Here is a 17,940-nt window from a genome sequence, read left to right as displayed (position 1 = left end):
AGAGAGGGCTTGTTAGTTTCCTTTCATTTAATAGATGTGCAATGTGCTGCCAGTGGAATCTTAATTCCTGTGCCATGGTTGCCTACCAAAATATGTTTGCTTTTTCCTATGCTCCTGGATCCTGATTTTATTCCCCGCAGTTTTGCCAACAATTATAAATATTTTCCTTCCTTTCTCCATCATTCAGAAGCCAAAACATTTATCCACCCAGGACTGGACTAGACCATAAAATGAGCCCTGGCACTTTAAGGCCAGCAGGACATAGGTCAAATGATGTGTGGTTGAATTCATCCTTCAGACATCAGCCATCAATGATGGCCTTGATGATCTGTGGGAGGGGTTACTGTGAATCTGTCCAATGAGCATTTACCCAATGTGTCTATGGCCAATGAGGGCCTGTAACCACCTCATACAACATTAAAATTGTAGACCAAAGGCTCTTCTGCATATTTACTTAAACACCCAAGAAAGAAAATACTCATCTGCAGTAATCTGTTCTATGGAATTTACAACCCATTCTTGTCATTTATAGTAGGAGTATAGGGACCGCAGGAAGTATACAAACTCTTCCGAATACACAGTGGATACCGGAAGAGAGAATTTATCTTCAGGGGAGTCGGACGAGGTAGCAGTTTAATAGGCAATTAAAAGCTTAACGTTAATATACGTGTTTTCATCTACAAGGCAGAATAAATTAAGTGTTTTATCAGAAACAATCCATATGTGATATTTAAATCATGCTGAATGTATATGATTGGACACAAATAAAATAAGAAGTACCGTATTTCCCATGTTTAAGACGCACCTCTCATTTTGGGGCCCGACATTTGAAAAAAAATGTACTATCATAAAATTCATACTCATCATCCTCATCACTCCCATCCCTAAATTAAACCTAAAGACCCCACGTTGTCTTTTTTTAAATGGTAAGAAGACTGTTAGGAAGATAGCAAAACAGGAAATTCTTAAATTCTTTAGGTTTCTTAGAGAAAAGATTGTTCAGTGTAAGCCGAATCGCCCCGTTAAAAGGGACACTATGGAACGCGATACATAGACTTCATTTCTGATGGGGTCCCATAAATGAATGGACTCCTCTGCAGCTAAACATACTTCTTGCAATGTTAATCAGTACTAATTATTATTGATGTGAGTGACTGGAAATTAGTGACCGCTGTCTATTCAACAACGTATTTATGTATGTGGAAAACGCAAACATCTCCCCAAATTACTGAGAAAAACAAACAATAATTAAAATGAAATCAGGTTAAAAAGTAATAACACAAGCTCTTTTTAAAACTTGGCACATAAAACGTTTCGTGCATTTTTGCGTCATTCGAAACATACAAATCCTTCAAAAGGTAAATAATGCGTCATTCCACCAAAATAAAAGGTGATACAATTTAGTGCTTCAAACGTTAAATAAATAAGTTCCTCCGAGTGTCCCATATATTTTCTTGCTACAAAAGGGAGCGGAAATATTTTCTCCTGTCAAAACGATACAAAGAAATACAACGTAAAGGTATGAATTTCTTTTTAAAAACTGATCTTAACCTGGTCGACGTGATAACACTTTTCATTTTGTTTGTTTTTTTATTATGAGCGGCATTTTCAATTACTTTTAAAAGTATAAGTTCTTGATGATAATCTGGAAACACATTTATCAAGGGTTGAATTACTCCCGCTTTCTTGAGAGACGACAGCTACAAGTATCATGTGTTAATCCCTGTTTCCAGCAAAACTTTTCGATCTTGGACCTGAGGAGTAAATCAAAAAATGCATTTGCATTTATTAAAGATAAAAACAGGAGAAATAGTCTTGGGTGCAGTAGAGTTATAAAATTATGTAAATATTCTGAGCAGTTTGCCATTTAATAGTGTAAAGCGGCCAGCCAAATCTTTACAGGGAGCTCTATCGCCTTGGCACCAGAAGATGAATGGCTACAAATTTGATTATTATTATTTTGAAATATGTTAGAGATTAACTTGCTATATACTCTATGGTCCATGCATACCTATCAAAGCGATTAGCTTTCTGCTGGAACCCACTGCCGTACATACTAAAATACTCCAAAGGTGCATCAAGCATTACAGAATTAAGTGTATTTAATCTTTTCATGTACAGTAATTAGGTGGTGGCTGCTCCAATTGACTCATATTCATGTGCCCTAATCTTAATTTTCTTACTCTACTTTAAATTTATCACCCCTGATTTAATGATCTGCTCTTCCATCCTTTCTTTCTCTCTTCCATCTCTTCTCTTTACCCCTTACTCCCCGTTTCTTAGCTCCTTTCCGTTTCCACCCACAGCCTTTTTCGTCTCTTCTCTTTAGGCACTCATGTTAGTCTATTTTACATATATCTCCTTTCAAGGACCCTTTATCCAATTTCTTTTGTAACATTATACACCTTTGCCCCCCCCCCAATGACTCATCTCCCCCTCCTTCCCTTTAACCCTTTAGCAACATTTAATAATTTTTACATGGAATCTTTTTCTTGCACTTTTTTTTATAGTTTACGGAATACGATTTAGTTATTAAAGAGCATCCTAAAATAAAAAACAGCTGTAATTTTTATTATTGATCAATTCTCTAAATAAAGGTATATCTTCCTTTCTAAATCTTAACTCTTTATTTTTAAAACGTATTAACGTTTGACATTTTCCCCAAGGAGCACATATTTCCAAGTTGCATGCCATATATAAAAAAACATAGCATGATAATCACTTGTAAAATACAAAAAAAAAAAGCCTTTTGGTAACACAGGAAAATGCAATGTCACAAAGAGGGCAAATGTTACAGGAGTATGGAAAATAACAGCCAAGCAAGACAAATGCAGTAAATTCTGCAGGCATCGGTAGAATGCGCTGACCTGTACATTCTAATTATGTTCACACTCTTACGTGAGCAAGTTTAAATCAAGGTAAAGGGTTTTAGAGGTAGATTAAATATTTGATCTCCAAGCAAAGCACATCTACACCACTACGTCCTTAAAAATATTCTCCAATGAATTTTAAGTAGTACTGACTGAAAAAAATGTCAGGCTTGTTGTTTAATGTCAGACTCTTAAGGCCTTGAGGCTTCTCTATTTTTCTTCCTGCATTGCAGGTGAAAGACATTTCATATGAACGTAAAAGGGAGGGATGCAAGTGAAAGATGTTCTTCTGAGAACAATCTAATTTAGGAAAAGAAAATCACGATATAAAATATAGTAAATCTTATTTGACTCCTAATAAGTTTTCATAGGCATGACGTAAAGACAATAAAATCTAATATATGGATCAGCACAAGACATATACTCTTATATAAACATGCATTCATTGAAAATTCCGAGCTTTATTAGAGAAACAGATGTTCCAAAAGCCACCTGTGGAAACACGTTTGTCTTGTGCATGTAGTGTGTGTTGACACTGGTTTGTCAATCCACGCCAGCAATTTTGTTTTCAGATGACAATTTCACTATATGCACCATTAACTTGTGCAAACCATGCCACAGAAGCTGATGTTCTCCAAAGGACAGAACGCTGGTATGTAACAGAGAGATCTTTGTATTGTGAATGGGAGAGCTAGTGGGCAGCAGCAGAAGAGGTGTCCCCGGGTAAACATCGGGTGACCAAATACAATAAAAATTAAGCCAGTCCCTACTGCCTGTGCCAGTCCCTACTGAATAACACAAAGGTGGGACATGCTTTTATAATTAGTTGCTGATCCTCTTATGATAACAATGCAACAGTAAGTTTCCCTCGCATCTGTCGCCTTTCCCTGGAAGAAGGGAGGTGGCCCTCCCATGATTGGCCTCATCCCTGTGCTGAGGGTATCCAATAATACCTCTTTGCTGACTGGTTGCTTTGTGGAATTTCTTTTTCCTCCACTTTCAGGAGTTCAATATTATAGTAAGTGCTTAGAAACATAGCATTTGATCTCATAAAAGAACCTTTTGGCCCATCTGTTCTGCCCATTTTTCCGGATTCAAACCTAAATCAGTCCTGCAAACTATTTATTAAGATGGGGAACGCCAGGTTTCCTATTAAAGACCCCAGATGCAGCATTAGGTTTAAAATAGAGCAAAGTGTTTATTAACATGATGATAACGTAACAATAATTGTAATAACACAATTTTTACATTGTTTATCTTCAGCTGCAGCTACTACACTTTCGGCCATTGTTCTAATTTACTTAAATCATTAGGCATTTGGATTATTCCACCGGGAATGTCTAGTTCTGCATGGGAGCTTCATATGGTCACTACTGAAGGACCAGAGAGCCAGGGATCCCCACTAAAGACCCCTTGTTGTTCTGAGAGTTACCATTGAAAAACATGATTGTCATTCTCTCCAAAAACAGGCAGAGGTACTTGTGGGTTCCTTAGAATGTATCAGCTCTTATATGAAATATTAGTAAGCAAGCACGAAACTCATGCATACTCAAAGCTGAGTGACAGCTGAAAATGTGTGACCTAGAAGGAAATGCTTAACAGGAGAGAAGGAGTAGAGAATGCAAAGACATATCCTTGAAGAAAGAGAAGATGATAATGACTGACCATAGAAGATGGAACAGAGGCATATGGGGACAAGTAGGAATTAAATTAAACTAAAACCGCCAGCATTTCTATTTCACTACTACGTCCCCTTGTTCTCATGTAATCAAACTCTGAATATCTACATTAAGGTGCACCTTGAACTGTAGAGTGCTGAACTAAGCAATCTGAATTGATTTGGTGGATTCTCCTAAAAATCACATCTTAAAAATGATGATAGTAGAATTCGTTTCTATGTGTTCCGATGATAAAACAAAGGCCGGTATTTGTTACGGCAACTGCTTGTGAATCAGAATTGTGTACATTAAGAAACGTTTTAATCGTTTTATCTCCATATCTTCAGGAATGTCCCAGTGGGGTGGTTAACGAAGAAACCTTTAAAGATATCTACGCACAGTTCTTCCCACAAGGAGGTAAGTTAAACAAGGAATTACAACTATGTGGTTGACAATTCTACTGTATAAACACTAACAAGCTGTTTCTGGGGGAATGCTTTGCGTACGAGCACATACTACAAAGTGTTTACAAAAAACATAAGGGCATGTTTGCCACTGTTATATCCCAGCGCTTGCTGATGTAAGAAGTTATCGTGTCTGTAATACTGTTAACAGTAGTGGAAATATGTAAATAATGCAAGCAGCAGATGTTAAATAGTAACAACATTGGCACTTCGCAACGTGTTGATTTCCTGAGAATACGCAATTCATGCTTTCAAGGCTCTTTGAAAGAAGACTAATTGTGATTTTTTAAATGGAAGGAATTTATGCTTAAGAATGGTAACTTTGGGCCAGAGGATATGCTGAATAAGAAGTTTATTTTGCTTGATAACTTTTAAAATGTGTCTCACTTTTGTGGATTTTAATGCTTCTTCATTCCTGCGTTTCTTAAGCCATATATTCCACTTGCCAGGAGTTTTAAGTGGTGGACTTCATAATAAGCTGTATTTTGTGTTCTACTATATTAAAGCTGACATAAAGGGATATTCCAGTCATCACATTATTATTATTATTATTATTTATTGTGTTATAATGGGTCACACACAATTTAATACATATTATAAGTGAGTGGTCTCTTTAAACATCACTGTTTTCCTTCTAGCAAATTGATGGGGTTCTGCAGAATTCCCTCTATGCGTTTGTTTCTTGCCCTGTCTGCCTTCGAGCTATATAATTTGCAGGGGGTGTGATAAGGGGTGTGCTGCAGCTTCTCCTAAAAGTATTTACAGAATGCTACAATATAATTTTTTTGTTGATGAGGCTGCATAGGACACTAAACTGTCCATTTAGGGTAGATGCCTCATCCTGTTGTTTTCCTTATTTTTGGGGTTTTGGTCAGCCAATGGGGAAATACACATAGCTATAAGAAAAGATAGAGTCTTTAGCTTTTTGGGTCTCAGAGGTATCTTCTTCAGATAGAAATAGTTTTATCTGAAGGAGAGAACCCTGAGTAGACTTATATCACCACCATGGAAAGTATCATCTTAACTTCTATTGACCTTTAACTCCATGATCCAAAGCCTAAGCAAGGCCTACATCTCTTTATGAATCGAGGAGGTGGCCTAAGCTATGAATTCTCACACGCAGGTCAATTTTAGTTAGGGCAGTAACTTTCATGGGGCAGGATTGATAGCTCACTTGAACCTCTTGGTGGCGATGCCCCAAACCCCAGTCCATTTCCCGAAGTGGATAAGACATCAACACCAGGCAGGACCTTTGACCCTACATTAGGTGCCAAGAGCAACAATATTCATCCATAACAATGATGCAAACAATAAAATAAAAAGCATACATCATAAAGCCACTCATTTATACGCGATTCTCTGTATCTTAAGACAAAACATCTATGGTTAGCATTAAAGAGTGCTCTTTGTCTCCATCTTCTGGATGTTAAAGTTACAAATCTTATCTTAATGTCTTTTACATTGATGCTCTGAACCATATATTTAAAGCTTTTTTGTCTGCAATATAGACGATTCAATAAAAACAATGGCCACCACCATAGGTATCTTAATATAGTTAACCATCATATATTTAATAGACACCACATTTACAATATAGTTATAAACATGTATTTTTCAAATGTTTTAGTTTCATAATTAATGAGCCAGAAAATTGGCATGTTCCCATTTTTATGTTATTGTATCTTAACCATGTCATAAAGTTAATTTACAATGTTTTTATTTTAATTGTAGATGCTTCGACTTACGCACACTTTCTCTTTAATGCTTTTGACACGGACCACAACGGATCTGTAAGTTTTGAGGTACGTAATACAATATCTGGACAGTCGTAGTGTTTATTTTGTCCTAATTTCCAATTTTTATTTGCTTTGTTACTGGTTCCTTGCCGAGGGAATGGCGTGCAACATTTACACCAGGACAAATGGGCAGACTGGTTTGGCTGAATGGCATTTATCTGCTGTCAAATGTTATGTTTCTGTCTATGCATGTGAACTGGGGAAATAAGAAAAAAGAAGAATATATTGCATACATTGATTTTTATTAGCTGATCTGTCCTTCAAGTGCATTGAAATGTCCATGTATAAGGTTGCACGGCATTGGCATGGGTCAGAGTAGAATCTGAAGAACCTTCAAAGTCTGTCCTGGAGAATTGTATTACGTGTAGTTTAAAGTATTGCTTTTTCACAGTTTTTCCTTGTTTCTGTTTTATGTGCCATGCATTGGCTGTCTCAGGCATCAACCTTTGGATTTAACCATAAGTTCCAGTAAAGCTGGCCCCAAAAGTCCAATTCTTTGGAATACAGCTGTGAATTCAGATGAATCAGTTGCTTTTGTAGCTGTCTAAGATTCTCATAGCTTGGTTTCACTGAAATGTAAGACTTCACGTAGAGCGTATATTTTTTTTAATATACGGTAATTTAAACATCTGTATGCCTTATCAGTCCTGATCATTTCTCATATACAATTGAGAAGTGTGGTCATTCTATTCTAGAATCTGAAGCAGCTGAAGACAGGCAGGGGACAAAGCAATGTGTAATGTTTAATCCGCAAGCTGATTGAATTTATGATGCTGTTGAAGAATCATGAATCTGGAAAGAAATGTATTGGAAGTTCTTTATTCCGTATAACGATGGCCATCAATAAACATCAATGTTTTCTTTCAGCACCCTCTTTATAGTTTCTTCTCATCATTGTACAAGCACATTTTGGCGGAGAATCACTCTTTACAAATTCTGCTTGATTAAGTGGCTCTCCCGGTGTGTGACAGTTAATACTTCTAACATATTTACTCGTTAAAAGCATGTTTCTTTGAAGACCATTTCAGTAAATAACACCAATCAATCACAAATGAGTTTTAGGAGGAATATGAATCGGCTTTTTTCCCCCAATGTTACTGGATTTCTCTTTTTACCAACAGACTAAATAAATTATGTAAACCACATGAACCATATGCATGAGAATAGTAGAATCCATGCACAGTATTCTCTCCACCTTATTACCCCTGCGTGAGGCAAATATAAGGGTAGGCAGTAAAGCATTTTGTGGTGGACGTTTAAGGACGTGCCCTGTGAGCACCAATATGTGTCCATAAAAAGGTAGGCCTCATATTTCCACGTAATTTAATTTTATCTCGATGTTGAGAAGAATAATTGTTTAGTTACCTACATGAACACATGAAATGTTCACTAGTGATAATTGTATGTTGGCGTCTTTAGATGTTCCGTCCAAGGTTTTTCTTTGATATGTTGTTCCTCTAAAACATCAAAAGGAAGAAACAATGATCTTTTTGTTTTCTTTCCACTTGTGTAGGATTTTGTAATGGGTCTTTCCACATTGCTACGAGGGACAGTGCACGAAAAGCTTAACTGGGCATTCAATTTATACGATATCAACAAAGATGGATATATAACTAAAGACGTAAGTATTGAATGCAATAACTAATAATAGCGGCTATTTATCTAATATGTGAAACTTTAAATGTTAAAATATTTGGTTTTAATGGGTGATCAAGTCTCCAAATGATTGTTCTTGTGCTCCATTTGCCCACCATTTAACTTCTTGATCCTGGGCTTTTATTTATGAATTTGAGTTTATGAAGGGTACATATGGAAAAACTATCATTGCCCAGCCACCATGGCCTATTTTTTCCCAGTCATGCAGCCAGAGCTAAGGTGTTTTAAAAGCATCTTCCCCTTTGGTTTTACGATCAGCCATTTGTGAGCAAAACTAATGCAATGCCGTGGTTGGCTTGTCCACCTCTCATAAAGTGTCTCATAAAAGGGTTTATTCCATAAAGAGAGTTGTCAAGAACATTTTCAAGAGTGTTGTGCTCTCAACTGCCTGGCTTCAATAACCATTATGAAAGTCCAAACCCCAAAGAGCTTCTGTTGCAGGAAGAGCTTGGCTAACCCTGTATAATGTATTGTTAAATGAGATTTCTTATGTCTCCTCGCCAATTGAATAACGCTATATATATATATATATATATATATATATATATATATATATATATATATATATATATATATATATATATATATATATATATATATATATATATATATACACACCATATATATATATATATATATATATATATATATATATATTATATTTGGTTTTGTTAATGTTCAAAAACTATAAAGAAAATAGTTTGTAGATGAGAATTATATATACTTCACAGTTTCAATTTCAAAGACAGACTTTTTATTATTCTTAACAGGAAATGCTTGATATAATGAAGGCAATTTATGACATGATGGGCAAATACACCTATCCTGTTGTTAGAGAGGAAACACCAAAACAACATGTGGAGAATTTCTTCCAGGTAGGGAATTATATGAAGTAGGGAAAAGATTCTAAGTACTTTATCTCAAATAAAAAAGACAAGAAACTTATATCCGATATCTCTACCCATTTGTGTATTTGCATTTTGTAATTGTGTTAATAGCACAATGTGTAATCAAAATGCTATTTTCCATATAACAAGTTAAAGGTATTTGTTGGGAAATTATTATATTTCCATACTCATTTTTACTTTATTTTACAGAAAATGGATATTAATAAAGATGGAGTAGTTACTAAAGAGGAGTTCATAGAAAGCTGTCAAAAAGTAAGTAACACAAGCATGGACTAAATCTGTTTAAATTAATTTAATTACTGTATTTAAAAAAAGAAAATAATCCTTAATGGGGGACTCCAGTCATCATATACACATGCATTTGATAGCTGAGTGATCCCTTTAAATCAGGGGTTCTCAAACTGCGGCCCTCCAGCTGCTGCAGGACTACATCTCCCATAATGCTCCTTCAGCTAAGGGGCTGGCTGAGGAGTATGGGAGATGTAGTCCTGCAGCAGCTGGAGGGCCGCCGTTTGAGAACCCCTGCTTTAAATGTTCATTTGGTTTCCGTTTCAAATGCACGGAGTAGTTCTGCAGAATCACTCTAGAGGCATTTGCTTCTTTCCTGCACCTAGCTCTGGATCTGCAGTTTCTCCTAAAGGTGATTTGTTTTATTTATTTACATATAAAAATACTTACTTCAGCATGCTTTTTTTGTTGGTAGGGCTGCATAGGAGTGTCCCATTAAGGAAACCAGTCAAGATGCTCTAGGCCTCATTAAATTACCCTTCTAAACCTTAATTTTATTTAATGGATGTAAAGAATGCATGGTTAGCGTTAACGGTCAACGCTTCAATTTGATGCAATTTTGTATTACATTATGCATTACGGTATGATTATGTGTAGGGTTTCAAATTCTATATAATCCATACACATCGCGTACAGCTTTGCAATTGTTTGGCAGTGCTGTTGACTTTTACCTTTCCATATTCCGTATATATCAGTTTTTCCTAGTGGAGCCACCATGGGCGATAAAACTGTTAGCAGGGTATGCCCTGCATTGAGTGCCTCCAACATGATTGTTTTGCTATTTTTTCCGGTTATATTCTCCATTAAGATACTCTAAATGCCCAGAGAGATAATGTTGGACTGTTTTTGTTTCATCTTTCAAACACCTTTCAAATAAAAACTATATTTGAAAATGTAAATGTGGCAAAAGGATATACCTACACTCCACTAAGTCTACACCTCCCTCAAATGCAATATTTGACAATTTTAATAAACATTTCAGCAGCAAATGTTCACAGCTTTCATCCAAACATTTTTTTTGCTTTGTTATATTGGCTTTGTTATATTTAACAATATTAAAGGTGCTCTTCCACTTAGCTATTAAGAAAATAAACCTTAGCAGAGCTCAAACATTTTATGTTTTTCCCTGTATCAGGTTAAGAACATCACGTAAACCTTGAAAGAACCATTTTCCGTTTAGAAACATTGAATTTCAGAGCAGATAATAAAGAGTTAGTCCACCTAGTTGCCTATTGTTCCTGATGTAAGGTAATCAGTCCCTGTTCTTATCTTGGATTCAGGATAGCTTTATGCTTTTCCTATGCATGTTTAAATTGCCACTTGGAGGTTGTTTCAGTTGTCTACCATTCTTTTGTTAATGTAAAACCTTCTTACATCTCAAACTATTTATTGTCTGGTTTTAGACTGTGGGCCACCTGTTCTAACATTTCTACTGCTTTGAAATAAACATCATGTACTTTGTTAAATCTTTCTGTCACATCCTCCCTCTCTTTTTCTTCCACCAAGCTATACATATTGAGATCCCTTAGTCTATCCTGATATTTTCTCCCTGCAAACCAATTACCACATGTCAATATCCTTTCAGAGATGGGGTCTCCAGAACAGTAGGCAATACTCTAGGTGAGGTCTGAGCGGTGATCTGTAAAAGTAGCAGAACCCGCTCTCTCCTTTTGCTACTGATGCCTCTCGCTATAACCCAGCACCCTGTTTGCTTTTTTACACGCTTTATTGTATTGTCTGAAATCATTATTACAAAGTCCCTCTTTTCTGTTGTCACCGCCAGAACACTGCTCCAGTGCCATATTCTGCCTTGCACTTTCTCTGTCACAAGTGCATTATTTTACATTTATCAGCATTAAACTGCAGCAGCAGTCTCGATTCAATCACTTGCCATTTGGTTTGTTCCAGCAGATTCTGGTAACAACCTATTAATGTCTCCTTTCGTATCAGATGAGATTGATGGATAAACATAATTAAATAATTATAATACCTATAATAGCCTTATCATTGTGGGGCTGGTCACAATGAGCAGGACATAAAGTAAGGTCAGAATTAAGATAATTCTGCCAAGAAGTGTAGCCAAGATTTCTCCACAGCGATGTAAAAGACTCATTGTCAGTTATCACTAACATTTGATTGAAGTTGTTGCCGCCAAAGATCGGGTAGGGGCAAATACTTTTTCACAGCACTGTTTGAATTGTCACCATGCGTGTTGCCATAGCTGCCAACTATTCTGATAACCAGGCTTCTGTTCCTGTTTGATGTTCCAAAAGGAGTGGTGATGATCAGGACTGCCAGCAGCTATGCATGAATTATACCCAAATGAGGCGCTCTGCATTTTAATAAGTGAGAGATGGGAAGTAAAATGGATAGAGTTTCATGTCAAAACACCCCCAACGTAACATGAACATACATTTATATGACGTCATACATATTGTGGACAGACCTGCGTGTGTGAGGATTGCTGGTAACCCCAATATACTGTATATTCATACAAAACTTAACTCTTACAGAACCAGCCTAAATGAGGATATAAAGAGTTAAATAAATGTTTTCCCAATCAAAAGGCAATTTATCCTAAATAACTTTTTTTTTTCTTTACAGGATGAAAATATCATGTGCTCTATGCAGCTGTTTGAAAATCTGATTTAGCACACGTGTCTTAGCTATGAAGAAAAGACATTCGATCTATTTTTGTCAATGATTTGAAGCTGCAATTTCCATCTTACCATAAATAGACTGTTCAGCTTTATACTAAGTCATATATTATGCAAAACAGCTTTTTGGATTGTGTTTTTTGTTTGTTTTTTTTTTTTTACTGACGCCTTTCTAAAATCAGTTTTAATGGCATACAGTGGGACATTTGCATTTTCACGCAAACCATAGTTTTTTTTCACTACGCTTTATTTAAAAAGTGGCCAATATTAGCTTATAGTAATTAATAAATTGTTAACAACAGTGTACTTTATAAAACACAGTATTTCATGCTATGACGGACAACTGCCTGATCCTTGCTTACTATGGTAAGTTACATCACTGGCTTCTTACCATACATTTAGTACAAATATAAAGGACAGTGAGGTAAAGTGTTCTCTATTATCTTTCCATAAAATGTGCCTGAAATTAGAAAAGTCACAAACAAAAAAAAAAAACATAATAAACTAAACAGTATATGTTTGGCCAATGGTCCTCATGATATTTATGATTTTTCGCTTGCTTATGATAAAAGTTGACAAATACTCATTCATAAGAAAAGCTGTGGTCTTTTTCCAATTAAGTTCTGAAGAATGTATTTTGTTCCAGTATAGTATTATTTTAAATTAACTTATTGGGGGAAGAAAATTAACTTTTTAACTACTACATTAATAAACAGTAATAATAAATGATTTGAATAGTTGGAAGACAAAATATGGTGCCACCTTGGCCCAGCAGCATTATTTATTATGCTCCAAATATACCAGATTTCATACCACATGACTGCAAATGCAGTCAAAGGTTACACCTTCCATCTCAGCCCAATACTTTTACCTATTAATACCAATGGAATTTAAGAAATCCGATTAGGTAAGTAAAATGACCGTATCAGCTACCATGCGTATCAGCCAAGTTTCCTACGATAATCTGTTGTTTCTCTGCACATGTAGGAAACTGGGACAGCTCTTATGGATTCTGACATTAGTGCCACTATCACAGGTCTAAATAGCAGACACTGTGATTTATTGAGATCCTTTGTGTTTGATAGACACAGGCATCATTTTTAGTTCATCACCAAATAAACACTGTCTCATGTCCAAAGCGTCAATTTCAGAAAAAAATAACAATGCTGTCCGCAGATATAAAACTTCATATTGAAAAAATGTGATAAGCATCAGCGAATATTCTGGTGTGTTTATGTACTGTAAGCCATAGCAGCTGATTAGAATAAAAATGATCTTTACTATGTATAAGTTCATGTGGTCTTTCACATGTGTATCATCAGTTTAAAAGGTTAACATTGAAGATATTTTTAAAATCTAAGCATTTGCCTCTTTCCAGCTAGGTCTGCAAGGAATGTGTTTGACCAAACGTGTATTATACTCATAGTCAGCCAGCTCCATCAATGGGTCATGGAACAGCTGGATCAACAGTAGGTCTAGATGCAAATTCTTGTTCTTGGGTTGAACATTGGCTTAGTGAAAGAGTACAGAGAGTTGTCATAAATGGTAATTTTTCATGCTGGACAAAGGTGGTAAGTGGTGTCCCTCAGGGTTCTGTTCTGGGACCAATTTTATTCATACTATTTATAAATGACCTTGCAATAGGCATTTAAAGTCATGTTTCCGTGTATGCAGATGACACTAAACTCTGTAAAGTAATACAACGTGAGCAGGATATTACTTTGTTGCAGAGGGATTTAGACTGGGGGACTGGGCACACAAATGGCAGATGAAATCTAATGTAGATAAATGCAGTTATGCACTTCGGGGTAAGGAATGCACAAGCAACTTATACCCTAAATGGTAGTGAATTAGGGGTAACAAGAGATGAGAAAGATTTGGGAATTGGTATTGACAACAAACTAGGAAACAATGTGCGATGTCAGTCAGCAGTTGCTAAGGCCAATAAGGTATTGTCGTGTATAAAAAGGGGCATCAATTCACGGGACAAAAATATCATTGTGCCTATTTATAAATCAATGGTAAGCCCACACCTCGAAGATGCTGTGCAATTTTGGGCACCTATTCTAAAGAAGGATATTATAGCACTAGAAAAGGTGCAGAGGCAGGCTACAAAATTAAATTTTTACTTACCGTAAATTGCCTTTTCCTTAATACAGTGGCAGTACGAGTGGGTAATGTCCTTTTCTTAGGGACAAGTAGAATCTAAAGAAAAAGAAATGGTTAAATGCCCCGGAGCCCCTGCTCCTTACCCATAAAACCAGAGCCGACCGCAGGAAATCAGTAAGTAACAAGACACACACAGAAAATGCTTGCCAAAAAAATCAATGTATTCCACCACAACTGGGGAGGGAAAACTGTACTGCCACTGTATTAAGGAAAAAGGAATTTACGGTAAGTAAAAATTTCCGTTTTTCCTGGCATACAGTGGCAGTACGAGTGGGATGTAGTAGCAAGATCCCAGTAAATTGGGAGGGAAAAGCACATTAGGAGACCACCGCCTGGAGCACCTTACGCCCAAAATCCGCCACAGAGGAGGAGAAGACGTCTAGCCGATAATGTTGAATGAAGGTGGAGAATGAGGACCAGGTAGCTGCCTTACAAATGTCTTCAGGTGAAGCCGCAGCCTTTTCTGCTCAGGAGGCTGCCATGGCCCTTGTGGAATGGGCCCTGATGGGCCATTGCAGAGTGTGGTCATTGGACTGGTAGGCCATACAGATGGTGTCCACAAGCCATCTGGAAATGGAAGATTTTGAAGCCGCTCTACCGACTGAACGCCCGAAAAAATTCACAAACAGATGGTCCGAGGTAGGGATAGAGGAGGTACGTGAAATTTAAATCTCCAAAGCCCTTTTGACGTCTAACGTGTGCCATGCAGATTCCTCTAGAGAGGAAGGACACGGAAAAAAGGATGGAAGAACTAAGGGCTGATTGACACTCGACTTGGAGATGACCTTAGGGAGAAATGAGGGTTTGACATGTAGAACAACCTTATCACTATGAAAAACAGTGAAATCAGGAGAGGAGGACAGAGCTTGGATTTCTCCTACTCTCCTGGCTGAAGTAATAGCCACCAGAAAAACCGTCTTTAGCGAGAGAAGTTTCATGGACACTTCTTCCAAAGGTTCGAAGGGCGCTGAACATAGAGCCTGTAGAACAATGGTAAGATCCCATGATGGAAAATGAGACCTCCTAGGAGGACGTCGGATAGTGGCGGCTTTAAAGAAACGCCTAATTAGTAGGTGAGAGGCCAGATCAGAAAGAAAAAAATGACTAAGGGCCGAAATCTGCCCTTTAAGTGTCGAGACACTAAGGCCCAAAGCCAGACCCTCCTGTAAAAACTGGATGAATGAGTTGATGGACGGAGGAAAAAATCAAAAGATTCCTGGCGGAGCACCACAGGAGGAACTTGGTCCACACCCGGAAATAAATTCTGGACGTCGAACTTCTCACTGATGTTAACAGAAAATCAGAGATATTTTCGTCAAGACCCTGGTTATGCAAAATCAGCCTTGCAACAGCCAGGCTGTCAGTCTGAACACTTGAAGGACTTCCGGGCGAAGGTCGGTGTTCTCCAATAACTGTGCTGAAATCGGCAGCTCCCAACAGGTCACGGTCAACTGTTTGACGAGGACAAACCAACTCCTGTTGGGCCAGTAAGGAAGAATGGCCAAGACCCTGGACTCGTCGTAGCGAATTTTCTGCAGGACGCGAGGAATCAAAGCCACCGGAGGGAAGATGTAGGCCAACCGGAAATTCCACACCATGGAAAGACCGTCCAGAAAATGAAGCGAGTCCCACCTGCTGAGGGACGCAAATACCGGAACCTTGCGGTTTCGTCGAGTCGCCATCAAATCCACTTCCGGGAGACCGAATCGTGCCACCAAGGTGCAGAAGGTTCGCGAGGTCAAAGACCATTCTGTCTGAGATCACTTTGCCCTGCTTAGATCGTCCGCGATTAGATTGTAGCGGCCTCTGATATGAGTCGCCGAAATATCTTCCAAATGATGTTGGGACCACTCCATAATTACCGCACAAAGGGTCTGAAGACTCCGTATCCGCGTCCCACCTTGTTTGTTGACATAGGCGACGGCCGCGGCATTGTCCGATTGGATCTTTACCGCCTGCCCCTCTATGTAGGGCCCGAAGACCAGGAGGGCCTGAAGAACTGCCTTCAGCTCCCCATCCCAGACCGGAGGCATCCGTGGTAATAATTATCCAACTTCTGGGTTGGAAAGAAAGACCTCTGGAGAGATGGGTCGACTGTTTCCACCAATTCAGTTGAGATAGGACCTGCCCAGCGATTGTGAAGGAAGTGTCCAGGTCCTCTTCTTGCTTGGATCAGTTTGAGAGAATCTGCCACTGTAAGGGACGAAGCTGAGACCTTGCCCAAGGTACCGCCGGGATGGAAGCCTTGAGCAGATCCAGGACGCTCATCGCTTTCCTGACAGAGCAAGTTGGACACCTTTGAAGAGCAGCGACCTCTTGTTTTATCTTTATTAGCTTGGGTTGCGGAAGATAAATGCAAAGGGACATCGAGTCCACAAAAACCCCAGGAATAGAATCCTGGTGGAAGGAATGAGGTAAGATTTTTTCCTGTTTATCAACCAGCTGTGTTTTTCCAAAAAACTCACTGTTGTGGATAGGTCTAGCAACAACTTCGCCCGGGAACCCGCCATGATCAGCCAATCGTCTAGATAAGGGATGATAGAGATATTCTGTTCCCTGAGGTGAGCCGTCAAACGACAAAGAATTTTTGTAAAAACTCTTGGGGCTGATGACAGACCGAATGGAAAGGCCTTGAATTGAAAATGATGCACTCTCTGGTTGACCCGCAGAGCAAATCTGAGAAACTTCCTGGACGCCTCAGCTATAGGAACATGAAGATATGCATCTTTGAGGTCTAGGGTGACCATAAAATCTTTTTTCAGAACCTGTGTGACTGAGGTGATGCTTTCCATACGAAAACACTGATAGGGGATACAGCGGTTGACATTCTTTAGGTCCAGAACCGGACGAAGGGAGCCGTCTGGCTTCGGAACCAGAAATAACCAGGAATAGACTCCTTGGAATTTTTGGTGAACAGGGACCTTTTCTATCACTCCCTTTTCCAACAGTGTCATGCTTCTGAATAAAGCACCAAATTCTTTGTTACCGAGGGATAAGATAAAATCAGGAACTGGCGGACCGGAGGATGAATGAACTTTATCCTGTAACCCTCTGAAATAATCTGTCCAATCCATGGATTTTGCGTGCTCTGTTCCCAGGAGAGTCTGAAGTGCTGCATGCGCCCTCCTACTTTGTCAGAACTTCCTCTTGTCCTGTTTTTTCGGCCGGTCTTGGAATTTCTTATCTCCAAAGGAGCCACGAAAATTCGGAGATCTAGAGGATTGGTGAAAAGGCCTCGGGTTTCTATATGGATACCTACGATTCCACCTTGGTCTTCTATCCTGTGGTAAGGCTCTTTTAGTGTCTGAAATCTGCTTGATCAGGTCCTCCAAAGGAGCACCAAACAATTTATTCTTTTCCAAAGGTAAGTCACAAAGCGCGGCTTTGGAAGCGGAATCAGCCGTCCAGGATCGTAACCACAGGGATCTGCGTGACACAGATGACAATGCAATGTTCTTAGCTGAGAGCTTCAAA

At 38.3% G+C, this 17,940-nt stretch overlaps 1 protein-coding gene across 3 annotated transcripts in view; it reads left to right on the top strand.

Moving 5' to 3' along the window:
* Positions 1-12,292, top strand: part of LOC149281321 (Kv channel-interacting protein 4-like) — a 156,255-nt gene extending 143,963 nt beyond the window's left edge. For all 3 annotated transcript variants that reach the window (XM_089499410.1, XM_089499409.1, XM_089499408.1), the window contains exons 3-8: positions 4,876-4,945; positions 6,724-6,794; positions 8,302-8,409; positions 9,215-9,319; positions 9,542-9,604; positions 12,245-12,292. In XM_089499410.1, coding sequence (XP_089355536.1) covers positions 4,876-4,945; positions 6,724-6,794; positions 8,302-8,409; positions 9,215-9,319; positions 9,542-9,604; positions 12,245-12,292 — 465 coding nt within the window. The remainder of the gene's footprint in view (positions 1-4,875; positions 4,946-6,723; positions 6,795-8,301; positions 8,410-9,214; positions 9,320-9,541; positions 9,605-12,244) is intronic.
* Positions 12,293-17,940: the final 5,648 nt, after the last annotated feature.

This window comes from Sceloporus occidentalis, unplaced genomic scaffold (genome assembly GCF_023333645.1).
Source record: "Sceloporus occidentalis isolate IW3139 unplaced genomic scaffold, rSceOcc1.0.p SCAF_135, whole genome shotgun sequence".
NCBI classification, from domain to species: Eukaryota; Metazoa; Chordata; class Lepidosauria; order Squamata; family Phrynosomatidae; genus Sceloporus; species Sceloporus occidentalis.
This window is presented reverse-complemented; position numbering and strand designations above follow the sequence as displayed.